The following is a 16,065-nucleotide window of genomic DNA, read 5'->3' on the forward strand; positions in this document are numbered from 1 at the left end:
TTTTTACAGAGACAGAGAGTGAGAGAGAGGGACAGACAGACAGGAACGGAAAGAGATGAGAAGCATCAATCATTAGTTTTTCGTTGCAAAACCTTAGTTGTTCATTGATTGCTTTTTCATATGTGCCTCGACCGTCGCTCGAGCCAGCGACCTTGGGTCCAAGCTGGTAAGCTTTGCTCAAACCAGATGAGCTCGTGCTCAAGCTGGCGACCTCAGGGTCTCAAACTGGGACCTCCGCATCCCAGTCCGACGCTCCATCCACTGCTCCACCGCCTGGTCCGGCTGTTGTGACTACTTTTAAATGCAGTTGTTGCAGTCCTTGTATGTATTGGCAGTATACAGGGGTCTGTTCTTCAGCTCCTGATTCTCCAAAAGGGACAAAAATAGCACAGTCCTGTAGAGAAGGAAATCAGTGGCTAATCATATTTGACCCTCATGGCCCTACATAATGATTTCTCAGAGAAAATGACTACCAAGCACTTTTACCACCTACACGGGACAGAAGAGCCCACGTGTCCGGGAGCGGGCCTTGTTCGTGCCGTCCCTCAAGTGTGAGCATCGCTTCTTTGAGTTGCATGTTTTTGCTCCGCCCCACCTGGTATCTGCCCCATAGCTTGTGCATTTTTTTTGTGCCTGCTCATTCCTTCCCATCTACAGTCCTTCACAAGTCTGTTTTTGTCACTGAGTCGGTCTGGCCACCATTTGTTGGGTAAAGGATCTGAGACGTGTATGGGATGAAGTAGTTTAAAATTCTCTAGCTTATAAACACATCAGTAACAAAGACGACGAACCAGGACTGGCCTCTGGGGTCTTCTCAGCTTCTCGGCCCCTGAAAGCACAGCGTTGAGGAGGAGCTCACCTTCGGTGCCGTCTCTGTCTCTGGGTGAGCCGTCCTCTGGGCGCTCGTCTCTTCCTTGCTCTAGCGGTCTGTCCATACATGTCTGCTGCTAGGACTTGGATGTTTTTGCACTTTAGAAAGACGACAGAGAAAAAGAAAAGGTGGGAAAGTTCTTGTGGGGGTCTCTTCTCATCATTCATTTGCTTTGACATGAAACCAGGGCTCAGTGGGAGCCCACTCCACTGAGCAGGTTGCCTGGCTTCCTTCACGTTGCAGTAAGCTGTCTGTGACAGTCTGTCTTTAACCCTTGTCTTATGTCCCCCTCCTCCCCCCCCCGGCCTAAAACAGTAGTTAACTTTGGAAAAAGCTGTGAACCTTCCCGGAAACAGAACATACACCCAGAATTTTGTGCCATTTTATAGGGAGTTCATGCCCCATACCCCAAAGCCCATTCATTTGTTTAGGAGCCACGGAGACCTGTTAGAAATCTGTCCCAATCTTAGTGACTGATGTCTGTGGCTTTGCTTCCATCCTTCCCGTACCGTATTTGTAAAGGGTTCATTCAGCATTAGGACACTTATCACTATTAATAAGAATTAATATTTATTGAACCAATATTTATTGACATTGGGCTAAGATATAAGACTTTACATGCCTTGTGTCTAGGTAGGATTATTATTATTACTTTACACAGTGGGTAACTGAGGCTTAGCATGGTCAAGTAACTTGTACCCATGGTCACAGACCCAGTAAAAGTGATGGACCAGTGTCCCAACCCACATCTGGCTGACGACTCCCCGGTAGTAGATAGTCATGCTTCTAAGCCATGCATGTTACTTTATCACATTAACATACATATTAAAAAATAAAAAATAAGATTAACCTGATAGATACCAGGAAAGCAATGAATAAAATTCAGTTCCTGTCAATAATTAAAACTACTATCAAATTTAAAAGATTATTAATCAAGGATAGCCACCCTAAGCATAGAACAGACACTGTACTTAATGACACAGTGCTTGCTTCCATGGATATTTAACAGGCAGTTCCCTGCAGTCAGGAGAAAACAAGGATGCCCCTGTTCTGTCACTGCTGTGTTAACATTGCTGTGGAGGCCCAGCCAAGACAAAACATCCTAACAAAGAAGTAAGGTGTGTTTATATTGGAAAGAAGGAAGCTCAGCTGACATTGTAGATGGTGTGATTATTGAACTAGATATCCGAAAGAACTAAGAAACAATTAGAAATGATAGTTACGTGTGGTGACTAAATATAAGAACAACACACATAAAAGCAGTTGCTTTCTTATGTGCCAACAACCTGTTAAAGTAATGGAAAAAAGATCCTTGTTGAGCAATAAATGCTGTAAGTTAAAAAGGAGTAACACAAAATACATGTAAATCTATGGAAAGAATATTATGAAGCTTTAGAAATAATATTCAACGTGTAATTCTTGAATGTCTGCGAGGCACTGTGTGAGGTGTGGCGTGGAATGAGAGAAGACCCAAGGCAATGGTTTTCTAGGAGGGGAAGGCTCAGAATTGTAAAAATGCCACTTTTCCCAAAAAGGAAACATCAGAATTTCAAGAGATTTCATGGAACTTTGACAAGCTGGTTCTAATGTTTAACTAGAAGCACAGTCTACAAGGAAATTTTAAAAAAGCATAATAAGGGATGGTCTTGGCCCCTTTTAAAACATAGTATAAAGGTGATTAAAATGGGGTACTGTTAAACATGCAGATAGGTGGAACAATTAGAAGAAAAGAAGAAGAGTCCCAACAGACCCATGTGTGTGTGGGAATGTGTATGATGGGGGTGGGGGGGGGGCACATTGAATCAGTATAATAGCCGGTCCGTTGTCATGGGCCAGTTGGGTATTCTATATGGGGAAAAAGTTGGATTCATACCACATCACACATACATAAATTAATTCCAGATGATCTAAAAGACCTTAATTTAAAAATAAAAATATATAACTAGGAGAAAAGACAATGTTTTATAATCATAGAGTGGAGAAGGAATTCCTAAGCAAGCCACAAAACCCAAAAACCATAAAGGAAGGAGTTACACATTTTATTATGTAAAAGCTCTAAATGTCTCTGGTAAAAGATACCATGAATAATGTTAAAAGACAAGCAACAGATATATACTGCTCACAAAAATTAGGGGATATTTCAAAATGAATATGAAGCGATAAAAAAAGAAGCATTTGATTTGTTTTTTTATTAAACAAGAACATCAGGAAAGCAAACGATAAGTCAAAGAAAGTTTGGTTATACAACTGGGATGCAAAACCAACTTTTATTTCATTGATGAAAATGTACTATACAGAAGGCTGAAAGTACTGGAGTATCTGCACATTCCCTGATCCCCTAATTTTTGTGAGCAATGTATTTTGCAATTTCTGTAAGAGACGATGGATTAAAATCTAGACTACTTTAATCTTTCAGCCTAGTAAAGAGAAAAGCAAACAACCTCATAAAAAGTTAAGAAAGTAGGCCCTGGCCGGTTGGCTCAGGTAGAGTGTCAGCCTGGCATGTGGAAGTCCCAGGTTTGATTCCCGGCCAGAGCACACAGGAGAAGCGCCCATCTGCTTCTCCACCCTTCCTCCTCTCCTTCCTCTCTCTCTCTCTTTTCCCCTCCCGCAGCCAAGGCTTCATCGCCTGGCTTGGGTGCTGAGGATGGCTCTGTGGCCTCTGCCTCAGGTGCTAGAGTGGCTCCGGTTGCAACGGAGCAACACCCCAGATGGGCAGAGCATCGTCCTCTGGTGGGTTTGCTGGGTGGATCCTGGTTGGGCACATGCAGGAGTCTGTCTCTCTGCCTCTCTGCTTCTCACTTCAGAAAAATAAAAAAGTAGAGAAAGTATGCAAGCAGGTACTTCACACAAAAGAAATGCAAATAGTCAGAATTTTTTTTTTTTTAGAGAGAGAGAGAGGGATAGATAGGGACAGACAGACAGGAATAGAGAGAGATGAGAAGCATCAATTATCAGTTTTTTGTTGTGGCACCTTAGTTGTTCATTGATTGCTTTCTCAAATGTGCCTTGACCGTGGGGCTACAGCAGACCAAGTAACTCCTTGCTCGAGCCAGTGACCTTGGGTCCATGCTGGTGAACTTTGCTCAAACCAGATGAGCCCGCGCTCAAGCCGGCGACCTCGGGGGTCTCGAACCTGGGTCCTCTGCATCCTAGTCCGACGCTCTATCCACTGCGCCACCGCCTGGTCAGGCACAAATAGTCAGAATTTAAGTGAAAAAAACCTTTAGCCTCAATCAAAACTAAAGCAATGCAGTTGAAGGCAGGTGTCCATTTTTTATCAAGTGTAGCAAAAAAAGAAAGGATTAATGACACTGGGTATCGGGGGCTGCTTGGGAAAATAGGCAGGCTTATACTGGGAGTGGATTTCCGTGGACAATCTGAAGTTTTCCATGGCCGTGCCCTTGGAATCAGCTCTTCGTTTAGAGGGCTGTGTCCTGCAGAAGTACACGTGCACAGCCAGGCTGTCACCATACCCAGGCTTTCCTAGTCTGAACCAGGAGGTCAGAGCTTCAGGCATCCGCTCCTCACACTTCCCTCAGTCAGGCTTGGAGAGACTGGGAATGGAACTTGGGTAGGACTGCTTGGTGCCATTGAGACCGGCTGAACTGAGGGGTCCATCCTAAGTCCAACATAAACTTTTTCTTTGTAATAAATTCAAACTTACAGAAAAATTCAAAAAAAAATTGTGCGAAGACACATACACCCTTTACCCAGATTCACCTTTGTTAGTGTTTTAGCCCATTTGCTCTATCATTTGTACAATCTCTCTCTTTCCTCTCCCTCTCCATAAATACACACAAAATTATTTTCTGAACTCTGTGAGGATGTTACATATATCATGGCTCTTGGCCCCTAAGTACTTCAATGTGTAGTTCCTAAAAATAGAGATATTTTCTTATTTAACCATAGTACAGTTATCAACATCATCAGACTTAACACTGATGTCATACTTGACTCTCTGCCGATACACACATTTTGTCCGCGACCGGATAACGTCCTTTATAGCATTTCCCGCTCCAGGATCCAGTCTAGAGGTCGGTGTTACATTTAATTGCTGTGTCCTCTTAAATCTGGAACGTTTCACAGCCTACTTTGTCCTTCACATCATTAACATTCTTTTTCTTTTTTAAAATACGACTTTCATTTTGAGATTGGGTGTTCCCTGGCAGAGAGATCGAGGCTATGCACTTTAGGCTGGAGCACTGCCTGGGCAGCAGCCTCTCCTGGATATCACATCTGGGGGACCCACATAGCCACTGTCCCCCTTTATTGGTGACGTTAGTCCAGTCACCCCGTCAGGATGCTCTGTTCCCCCGTACAGCTCCTGTACCTCTCCGTCCTGGCAGTGTGTGGGAGACACTGAGACCATGCGGTTACCTTACCCACAGTGTCCCCCGGATTCAGTGTCTCCTGATGTCCTACCTGATCCAGCCCCCGAGAGGGCATCCACATAGCACACTGTTCTCCTACAAAGTCCAGAGTTTACATTACGGTTCACTCTTGATGTTGTACTTTCCATAGTATTTTTTAAATACATATGCAATTTTGCAAAAAGAGACTGTTAAAAAGCCAAAAAGATCATTTTCTTGTTTTATTCGATGAGAATAACTTCCCATATTGTGAGAAAATTAGTACTCTGGCTTCAGGGTTTTGAATAAAAAGGTGTCAATTATTCAGCTACACTGAAAATTAAAATTATTTTATAATCTGTACTCCCCAAAGACATTAAGCAGAAAGACTTAATTCTTTTTGCAGTTAGTTCTGTGTGGTGTGGCTCAGGTGTGCTGGGAGGTAATGGATTCTGCTGGAAGTGATGGGAGCAGGCGTTGAGTGGAGAACGTCCTGGCGGCCTGTGAGGGGTCTCCTCCTGGCGGTTCTCAGAAATGTAGGTTACTTGTTGGAACTAAAATTGTTCCTCCTGGCTGCTGTGGGAATCCACTAGTTTTTCATTGAATTACTTCATTGAGCACCTGCTCCATGCCAGGTGGACTCTGCCCTCTGGGATTTCAAGCAGGGAACTGGGGTCCACGTTGCTTCCAGTGGGGGGCTCTGCCTAAAGGAAGTATCACTGCCCCCTTTGTATCACTCCCAAGAAAAGCCTTGAAGAGAGGGATCTGGGGACAACAGCAGTCTCATGCCAAGAAGAACCCTAATAGTAGATAAGGCAGCATCAAAGGGAACAGAAAGGAGGTAGGGATAGCGGAGAGCTGACCTGGGCCTGCGAGGGAGCTGGGGAGGGGGTCAGGAGACCTAGCCCCCTGGCCAGCAAAGCTCAACAGAACAGAGTAGAGAGTCCTGTGTTTGGGGAAGAAGGGAGGCTGGCCAAGATACTTAAATTGTGATTTTTTTTTTAATTTCTTTTGCTAGAGAGACTGAGACAGGCAGGCAGGCAGGGAGACAGATGAGAAGCATCAACTTGTAGTTGCATCACTTTAGTTGTTCATTGATTACTTCTCATCTGTGCCTTGACCAGGAGGCCCCAGCTGAACCAGTGACCCCTTGCTCAAGCCAGCGACCTTGGGCTCAAGCCAGTGACGATGGGGATCATGCTGATGATCCCACGTTCAAGGCAGTGACCCCACCTCAAGCTGGTGAGCCCGCGCTCAAACCAGCAACCTCAGTGTTTCGAACCTGGGTCCTTGCATCCCAGGTTGATGCTCTATTCACTGTAGCACCACTGGTCAGGTGAAACTGAACATTTTTAATAGGCCCATACCAGGAGGAGAGAGAGATAGCTCTCTGGCAGGCAGAAGCAGGTGGGGGTGGGCTGGTTGGTGGTGGCCGTGGCGCAGTGAGGATGAAAAGGGGGCTTATTTGGTGATACCGGGCAGGAGCGGGAGGGAGGAACCCCAGCGGGCCGTCTTTTGAGAGTGGTTGACTGGCTGAGAGACCGGGGTGAGTCTGGGAGGTTAGCAGCACGCAGTTGCAATGCTCTGGCAGACAGCAGGGTGACTGGGAGGGTGATTGGGAGTGGAGCTAGGGGAGAAATCTGAGGAAGGAAACAGGAGAGGGAGAAAAGAAACAGACTCTAAGGAGAGCCATGGGAGACAGAAAAGGGACACTCAGAGCTCAGATGCAGGGCAGTGGCTGTTGGCTTATTCGAGTTTCAGGGGAGGGAGGAAGATGGTGAGGGAGAACTCCCTCCTAATTCTTACTCCCTTCACCCCTAGCACAGTCAGGGCTCGGGGGCAGGGTGGGGGGCTGCTAAGCCTGGCAGCCCCTGGTTCGAGGGCCTTCTGGGAATATAAATTGTTCACTAGAGACCAACAGGATACCCTGCGGCACATCTACTAATGTAATACTTGTAAAGCCCTAAAAACAGTGCCTTGAACCAAGTCATTAGCTGTTCTGTTGCTGTGTTCTAGCTGGGAAGCAGGGTTGTCTTGGAAGAAGGAAGGCTACGTGGCCCTGGGAAAAGTGAGTCTGAAGGTGCTGGTCTGGTGAGGTGCATCGGAGGCCAACGCTAGACTTTTATCAAAACAAAGCCTGTGAAGAATTCTGGACCGCAGATTAAAAGGGCAGGTTGACAGCTCTAGGATACATCTCATTTATCTGTTAGTTTTGCTGTCCTCTCATTTTCCCCAGGGTGATTACTAGTGAAACTCATAAATGAACCGAGGCATTGGACCTTACCCTGGGGCAGCAGTGGAGAGAGGGCTGCTGGAACCACTGGTTCCACCCTGTAGCTGGTGGCAGGGAGACCCCCTGGAGGGACATGGGGGGGGGGGTGACTGCCTGCCTGGAGGAAGCCGTCTTGGCCCTCCTGAGGCAGGGGAGAGCCGGAGGGCCTTCGGGGTGTGCTCCACACTGGGGCTGTCTCAGGGAAGGGGGCCTGAGAAAGAAAGGTCATCAGATTTGAAGGTGAGGATATTATTAGAGATCTTTGGGAAATAAAAAAATAATTATTTCCTGAAAGAGAGTGGAGAAATATGCACTATTCCAGACAAATATATTCTAAGTAACTAGACCTCCTTCTTTGTTATACACCCCCAGACAGTTGTGTGACGATACCCCGCAATGTGGCGGGAGCCTGCTGTTGGCCTCCACCCGGGAAGCTGTGCTAACAGGCATACACCCCTGTCGTTTAGCTTTTTTTTTTTTTTTTTTAATATTTTTTTTAAATTTATTTTATTATTATTTTATTTATTCATTTATAGAAAGGAGAGAGAGGGAGAGGAGAGAGAGACAGAGAGAGAGAAGGGGGGAGGAGCTGGAAGCATCAACTCCCATATGTGCCTTGACCAGGCAAGCCCAGGGTTTCGAACCGGCGACCTCAGCATTTCCAGGTCGACGCTTTATCCACTGCGCCACCACAGGTCAGGCTGTTTAGCTTTTCACGTCTTGGGTTTAATAGCTGGGGGCTGCCACAAAGCAGAGAATGTCTTACCATCTTCTTTGTGTCCCCTTGGATGCTAATTCCACTAGTAGAGCCAAGTGTCCACATAAGGTGACTATTCTGTCAGAATGGTCATTGGAATGTATAGATAGTGCTGTTGTTTAAAACAAAATTACACTTTGGACCAGAATGTATGGTCTCGGTGGATGCGTTTTTCCATCCAGGTTTTCACAAATAAAGGCAGAATTGAGAAGTGTGGTACTGTGAAATTTCTCATTACTTGGAAGGCAGTTATTATTTAGTTTAAGGAAGACTCAGTTATATTCCAACAGTGAGTCGATGCAGTGCAGAGTGGGAACACAGTGCAGGGACAGCTCTGGGGCTCTGTCCTCTATGGTGAGAATGGTGGATGTCTTAAAGACCCTTCCTGCCCACAGGTCGGGACCCTTTGAAGTGCGAGCAGACCTGGAGGAGTCCATGGAATTTGTGGACCCCGGAGTGGCTGGAGAATCAGATGAGAGTGGAGACGAGCACATCAGTGACGAGGAAACTGACCTGGGCACGGACTGGGAGAACTTGCCGAGCCCCCGGTTTTGTGATATCCCGTCCCAGCCGGTGGAAGTCTCCCAGAGCCAGAGCACCCAGGTGTCCCCGCCCATCGTGAGCAGCAGTGCCGGCGGGATGATCTCTTCCGCGGCAGCCTCGGTGACCTCCTGGTTTAAAGCTTACACTGGACACCGTTAACAAGCATGGATCAAACATGCCAGATTTGCATCAAGAAAGTAAACTAGTAAAATATATGTACTTAAGATCGTGCCTGGAACAAAAAGAGGTTTTAAACTTGCTTTTTTTTAAAGCAGGGAGACAAGCATTTCTGTCAAATGGCCAGTGGTGGTGACCAACATGCTTATGATAACTAATACAACACCGGGGTCAAAGGTCCTTCTACCCAGACTAGTGTTGGTGGAAGAAGACCCATGCACGAGGCCAGTTCTGCTGAGGCAGAAATTCATGAGTGCTCCCTCTGATCACAGGCCAGAGGACCCCCAGACGCAGGCTGGCGTGCGGGGCCTTGCAATGCTGAGACTCTTCCTGAACACTAGGTTCTAGAGGTTGAATCACTAGGAAGTGATTCCTGCTGATTAGGACTTGAAAGATAAAAAAACTGTTTAATATGAGTTTGTTTCTATGCGATCATTTTTGTACAGAGAACAGCAGGCAATTTGAAATACTTGATTTCTTTATAATTTGATCATGTTGGTTTTTAGGTCAAGGGTTTTGGTTTTGTTTGTTAGGGGTGGTTGTTTTGGGGGGGGCAGTTTAAAAATTATTTCACTTGTGCTGCTCTGTTGTAGCTTGTCGACATTCCCGTGTTCCTCTCTCCCCACACACCAAAGAAGCTATGAGCTCTTCTCTTTAGGACCCACATCCATGAACAGAAGAAATTCTAGCTGCAATAATGTCCTAGAGATTTTAACCCTATTTTCTTATATTCTGAGGGGTGTTCAGTTCATTCTTGCCTAGATTATTGATTTCCTACCATCTACACTAGGTGCGATTTGAAATTTAACTTATTTTCTGCGAGTGAAAGATTACATCATTAAGGTTGCTAATGTAAGCTGAGTGCCTGCCTGGGCACAGGCTGAAAGCCACTTAATTTAGTGGCCTTTGGTAGTCTCCTGGTGTCCTGTTGCTTTCTAAGGGGTTTAGTAGGCAGCGGGCTCTTCCAGGGAAAGCCATCCTGCTTGCTTGTTTCTTAGAGGTCTTTGTTGCTGCACCTTCCCTCAGAAATGCAGAGTAAAGCACCACAGCTGGTACTGTTCTCTGTCCTGGGGAAGGCTCTGTGGGAAGACTTTTTCCTTACCAAGAGATCATTTTCAGTCTTGTCATTCTCTTAGTGACAATCGTAGAAGAAAACCATAGAGAGGCATTATGTACAAATATGTAAGTAGTTTATTTTTAATAACTGCAAAAAAATATCCTACATAACAACTACAAAAGGAAACCCTATGAAAAATTCCTAACAGACATTATTACCATATCTTGTTAGTGTGATTAGCATGATAGTACCTCAGAGGAATCATATGGAGGTTTGCCCTGCCCTAGCTTCTTTTCTCATTGTCATTATTATAGATGATACTTTGCCTCCAAATCCGAGGTGCTATATAGCTTTTGCTATTGGTATAAATAGTGTTTGGTAGCGTTTTGAGTCAAGTTGCAGAAGGGTATTTATTCCTGTCCAGGAGTCCCAAGTTCCCTGACTGTGGATTTCCCAGTTTGGGAGGAAACGGTCTGTTTCGTTCGGCTGCTCCGCGTTATGGCCGCTGGGCTTGCACTGGACCGTCCAGGCCTGTACGTCAGAGTGGTAAACGAACAAGTACCAAACCGATTTAAAATCCCATGAATTAAGAGTTATCCAGGTACTTCCAGCCCTTAAAGCGAAGTCTCAAGAGTTGAAAGAATGGGATTTGGGGCTTGAGGGTAGAGATCGACTTCAGCTGAAAGATGCACAGTAGTCATGGTTTTTCTCAAGTAAACGTCTTCTGAAACCGTGAGTGTGAGACGAAGCTACAGAACAGAATCCAGAGGTCACACACTCACCTCTAGAGTAATTCAGCCAGGCTTACAAGGGTATGGGGAATTTAGGGGTTCATAGGTTGTATTTTGTTGTTGTTATCACCTAGAGGCACTTTACTTAGGGTTAAAGGTCAGGCCCTTTAGTGGGGTGAACACCAGTGTACTGGCTCACGCTGCTGAGGTATTTTGGTTTCATGATTTGCACTGGATCTACCCTGTAAATACTCTTAAGTATACATTTCAACCACTGTTTTTTCTACTCTCTTGCTGCTCATTAAAATTTTCATGTAGGTGCCAGAACCGTATGTAAACAGCTTTTTTTTAAAAATTGAAGCTGGTTTTTATTTTTAAACAAAAAGCCATAGAACTTGGTCCTTTTTTCCATATTAAAATGATTTCTTGAAACAAGGTAATACTAATAACCCGAAGGCACCAAATAAGCTGCTTGAAATGGTCTGTCAAAGACTTTTGTGATGAAATATGACTAAGAAAAGATTTACACATCTGTAGGTTACAACAGAAAAACATGTCAGCATTGGGTATAGCAGACAGGACCCATTTAAGGATCCATGTGTTGATTTGGAGAAGAGCATTGGTGGCGTGCTGCTCAAGAACTAGTGTCTGAGAATTCCCTCGTGGTATTGTGTTGCAGGAATTTCCCATCGCTCTGCAACTTCCAAACCCATTTGAGTCATACAAATGTTTTCTAAACTTTTATTGTGTTATTACAATAAATCTTTTAACAGTACTTTGCTAATACAGTATGTCTTTTTCAAACTGACTGTTCATTTCTACTGATACTTCAAGAGTAGCAAGAATGAGATCTAACCCTCGAGTATTTCATATAAATTATAGGATAATTTTTTTTTTTTCTTTTCATTTTTCTGAAGCTGGAAACGGGGAGAGACAGTCCGACAGACTCCCGCATGCGCCCGACCGGGATCCACCCGGCACGCCCACCAGGGGCGACGCTCTGCCCACCAGGGGGCGATGCTCTGCCCATCCTGGGCGTCGCCATGTTGCGACCAGAGCCACTTTAGCGCCTGGGGCAGAGGCCACAGAGCCATCCCCAGCGCCCGGGCCATCTTTGCTCCAATGGAGCCTTGGCTGCGGGAGGGGAAGAGAGAGACAGAGAGGAAAGCGCGGCGGAGGGGTGGAGAAGCAAATGGGCGCTTCTCCTGTGTGCCCTGGCCGGGAATCGAACCCGGGTCCTCCGCACGCTAGGCCGACGCTCTACCGCTGAGCCAACCGGCCAGGGCTCTAAATTATAGGATAATTTTTTAAGAATTGTTTGCCAGCCAAGGAAAAATGCCTGCTAATACTTTTTAAAAATTTTTGATCATGGTGGTATTACTGATAACGGTCCATCTTTAGTAAGCTGGGAAATGGGCTGCTTACCAGTACCATACTTTCTCCAAAGATGGGTTTTTCTTTGGTGGCCATCACATTATGCCTGTGCTCTGCAGTGACTTGGTATCTTGTAACAGCCCCTTGGAGGGGGAGGAGGAGGGAAGGGAAAGGAGGGAGGGAGGGAGGGAGGGGGAGGAAGAGAGAGGGGGAGGGAGGGAGGAAGGGAGGGAGGGCTTCTAGGCTGCCCATATGTAACCTGCCCAGACTTCCTTCAGAACAAAAGAAAAAGAAGAATGTTAGAGGTTGAAGGTAATCTGTCAAGCTAGAGAAAGACCAAGTAGTTTTGGAGTATCCCTCTCTTTTTCTGTAACTGGTATCTCCCAGACGGATAACCCTGCAGGTGCACAGGGATACCAAGACGACTGCAGTGCACTGTCAGGCCCACTGGAGAAACGCTGAAGAACTGTGGCCATAGGTGTCCCACTCCCACCGGCAGGAGCGCAACATGCGGACATGGAAGGTTCCCGAACAGGGAGGGAATGTCAGTAGTGTCCTCAGTCTCTCCCAGGAAGTTAGAAGCACGTTCCTATCTGGTGAGTACATGGGAATTCCCACCCCCAGTGTTACATCATATTTGATGCAGAATCAGGTAGAAGCAGATGGGAAGAACTAAGGACATAACTTTCCTTTGTGGGCAAAGAGGTCACTTGAAAGTTGCTTCAACAAAATGTACCAGGAAATTTGAAACTGGGCTTTTGAGCAAGTCTTCTAAACTTCAGCTATGAGATGCTCAGTGAGAGAAAGCCACCACCAGTGGTACCCGTTCCAGGAGCTGGGGAGACACACCCTGGGAAGGGGGTTCACAGTCTGCTTAGAGTTAACATAGATGGAGTGGATTTTTTTAAACCAGAGACCACCAGTTTCTTCTGTCTAGGGACAGCCTTTTCAGGAAGAAAAGGATAGTAAAATAGCAAGAGCCACATCTTGACTTTTTTGTTGATTTTTGTAGGAAGGTGAGACATAGTTGGTGGGGGATATAATCTATGCATATTCTGAATGGCCCCCTCTGAAAACTGAGAAGTAGGCAGGAGATCCTTGACAGCACTAAGTGTGTGGGCACTAAGTGTGTGCGGACAGTGGGCTACAACCAGTGAGTGCAAGAAGCTCAGTCATCAAGGGTCCTGTGGCTGCGGCATTCACACCTCCAGATCCACAGCGGGCTGTTGGGGACCTCCCCCTCTGGGTGTGGCTTTTTAGCGTTTACTGTAAAACTTCAGCAGATGCCTGGATTTTGAAGAAAGGACTTTCTTACCCTTCCTAACGACTTTATTTCCTGAAATTGAAAAATGTTACCTGGAAGACATTCGTAGAGCATAAGCAAACACGTGACTCATGATCTGGGTAAGAAAGTGCCAAGTGACTTGGAAGTAGTAGGTAAAAGAGGCACATGTCCCATTCCGAGGTTAAGGAGTGATAGAAGTAGAGCATGTCTTCTGTGTCAGCAATTTAATAGTTGCTTCAAAGTAGAAAGGACCGTGTCTAGCACCCACCCACAGGGGGAGCTATATTTTTTAGTTCAGGGGCATTGGCAGTGGCTTTAGTTGGGAGTTCATTTACCTCCTTGAGGACCTTTGGGGAAAACCCTGCTGAGAGCTGAAGAACTACAGAGGTCTCTAATAACACCATCCAACACCCTTTAGCTCCTCAATTTCTCCACTTGGACAGCATCACCTGGGAGCTTGTTAGAAGAGCATGACCTTGAAAGTGACCTCAGCATAACAGCGCAGTGAGAAGACCCCTTCGCATCTCCTCAAAGTTGCAAGTCAGACAACTAATTCAAAAGATCCTCTGCTCAGCAGCAAAGGTGTCTGAGAGATCCACATATGGATACATGTGAGGGTGGGCACATGGGAATAAGCAGGGGAGGCAGAGCGGGGGAAGAGCAGATGGGCACAGACACAGTCCGGCCCCCACAGCAGCCCCACTGACGTGGTAGTGGTGGGCTCCAGCTGCAGCCCTCACACAGCAGCTCGGAGAGTAGGAGGGCAGAAGCAACGTTCCTGCCTGAATAGCCAGGCAGGAACCCAGTGGCTAAACCCAGTGCTGAGAATCGAGACTGCAGTGGTGTGACAGCTGGTCCAGAGAGCACCATTACTGGTGAGGAGGCAAAGCTGCTGCAGACTAGTGAACCTGCCTCCCCTCCCCCACCCAGGGCAGTGAAACCTGCGGGGGGCCGCGGAGATGCCTCCCCTCCCCCACCCTGGGCAGTGAAACCTGCGGGGGGCCGCGGAGATGCCTTAGCACAGCGCTGCTGGCAGTACTGGGGACTCAGGCCTGGAGCCCCACTGCCTGCTGGGACCCCCCCCCCGTGGGGGTGGTGCCCTGAGACCTAGGTGTCCTGGACACGGGGGACACTCACCCCCTTGGGAAATACAGGGCATTTTCCACAACCTCGGTGACACTGCCCTACCAAGATGCCAGGAGCACCAGTAACGCATATTAAGGGAATACAAAAACATGCACTTTCACTCCATTTTCTGGAAAACGAAAGATTTCTACTTATGAACCCGCTCAATTAAGAGCAAGGCTTAACCTAAAAAGGAAAGGAGCGCCCTGCCTCAGATGCGCTGACAGACAACCCGTCAAGTCCCATGAGTGACCAAGGGAACGAGGTAGCTCATGAAACGAGAGCTCGGGGAGCACTGGAGATCTCCCTGAGACGGGCCATTCGTTTGGCTCAAATTCTTATTTATTTTTTTAAAGATTTTATTGAGGGAGAAGGGGAAGAAGGATCAGGAAGCACCAACTGGTGGTAGTTGCTTCTCGTATGTGCCTTAACTGGGCAAGCCCAGGGTTTTGAATAGGTGACCTCAGCATTCCAGGTCTTTGCTGCTTCACCCACCATGCCACCACAGGTCAGGTCCAAATAAACTTCTATAAAAATGTATAGGTTGACCCTGGCCAGATAGCTTGGTTGGTTAGAGCATTGCCCTGAAGTGCAGAGGTTGCCAGTTCAATCCCTAGTCAGGGCACATACAGGAACAGATGTTCCTGTGTCTCTCCTGCCCTCTTCCTTCCTCTCTCTAGAATCAATAAAAAAAAATTAAAAGTTCTTTACAGGTTTGAATGTTTCTTACATTGACAGCTGAAACCAGTCTAGCCATCCTGAGTTTGCAAAGCCAGCAATTCAGTGACTCTGCTGTGACCTCAAGAGCTTGGCAGAACCAAAGTTCACACTACCACAGAACCAACATGGAGATCTGGTCCTCGCGGACCCATTTCCTCAGCGAGGGGTGCCTGGAGCTAGTGCCCAGTCAGAAAAAACAAACACCACAAGTAATGCAAGAGTCCAACCAAACCCTTATAAACTAGAATTCCTTTATACTTCCTCTCTTCCCATACCTTACCTTAATTGGCTTAAGTTCCAGAACCATTCAATCAGACCCTCCCAAATAAGAATTTATGAGTATATATTACCTTCTATTTTTTGAGAGAGAGAGAGGCAGGGAGGAGAGAGATGTGAAGCATCAACTGGTGGTGGTTTCACTTTAGTTGTTCACTGGTGGCTTCTCATATGTACCTTGATGGTGGTGGGAGGATGTCAGGCCAAACCAGTGACCCCTTGCTCAAGCCCATGACCTTGGGTTTCAAGCCAGCTACATTGGGATCACGCTGGTGATCCTGTGCTCAAGCCAGCAACCCCCACACCTAAGCTGACAAGCCCATTCTCAAGCTGGCAACCTTGGGGTTTCAAACCAGGGACCTCAGCACCCTGGGTTGACACTGTGCCACCACCAGTGACTGAATATGTATGAACTTTCATTAACCTCACCTCTTAAAACTTGTCTCAAGCCTTACTTAGCTCAAGGAGACAAATTTGAGTTTCATCTCCTGTCACCTTGTCAGGCAGCCTTCCTTGCAATAAATT

The 16,065-nt window shown here is 46.5% G+C and overlaps 1 protein-coding gene across 1 annotated transcript in view; it reads left to right on the top strand.

The window, feature by feature from the left end:
- The window catches only part of ATG14 (autophagy related 14), a 34,623-nt gene extending 23,088 nt beyond the window's left edge, over positions 1 to 11,535 (top strand). The window contains exon 10 of the mRNA XM_066275987.1: positions 8,648 to 11,535. Coding sequence (XP_066132084.1) covers positions 8,648 to 8,954 — 307 coding nt within the window. The 3' untranslated portion in view covers positions 8,955 to 11,535. The remainder of the gene's footprint in view (positions 1 to 8,647) is intronic.
- The last annotated feature ends 4,530 nt before the right edge of the window (positions 11,536 to 16,065 follow it).

This window comes from Saccopteryx bilineata, chromosome 4 (genome assembly GCF_036850765.1).
Source record: "Saccopteryx bilineata isolate mSacBil1 chromosome 4, mSacBil1_pri_phased_curated, whole genome shotgun sequence".
Classification (NCBI taxonomy): domain Eukaryota; kingdom Metazoa; phylum Chordata; class Mammalia; order Chiroptera; family Emballonuridae; genus Saccopteryx; species Saccopteryx bilineata.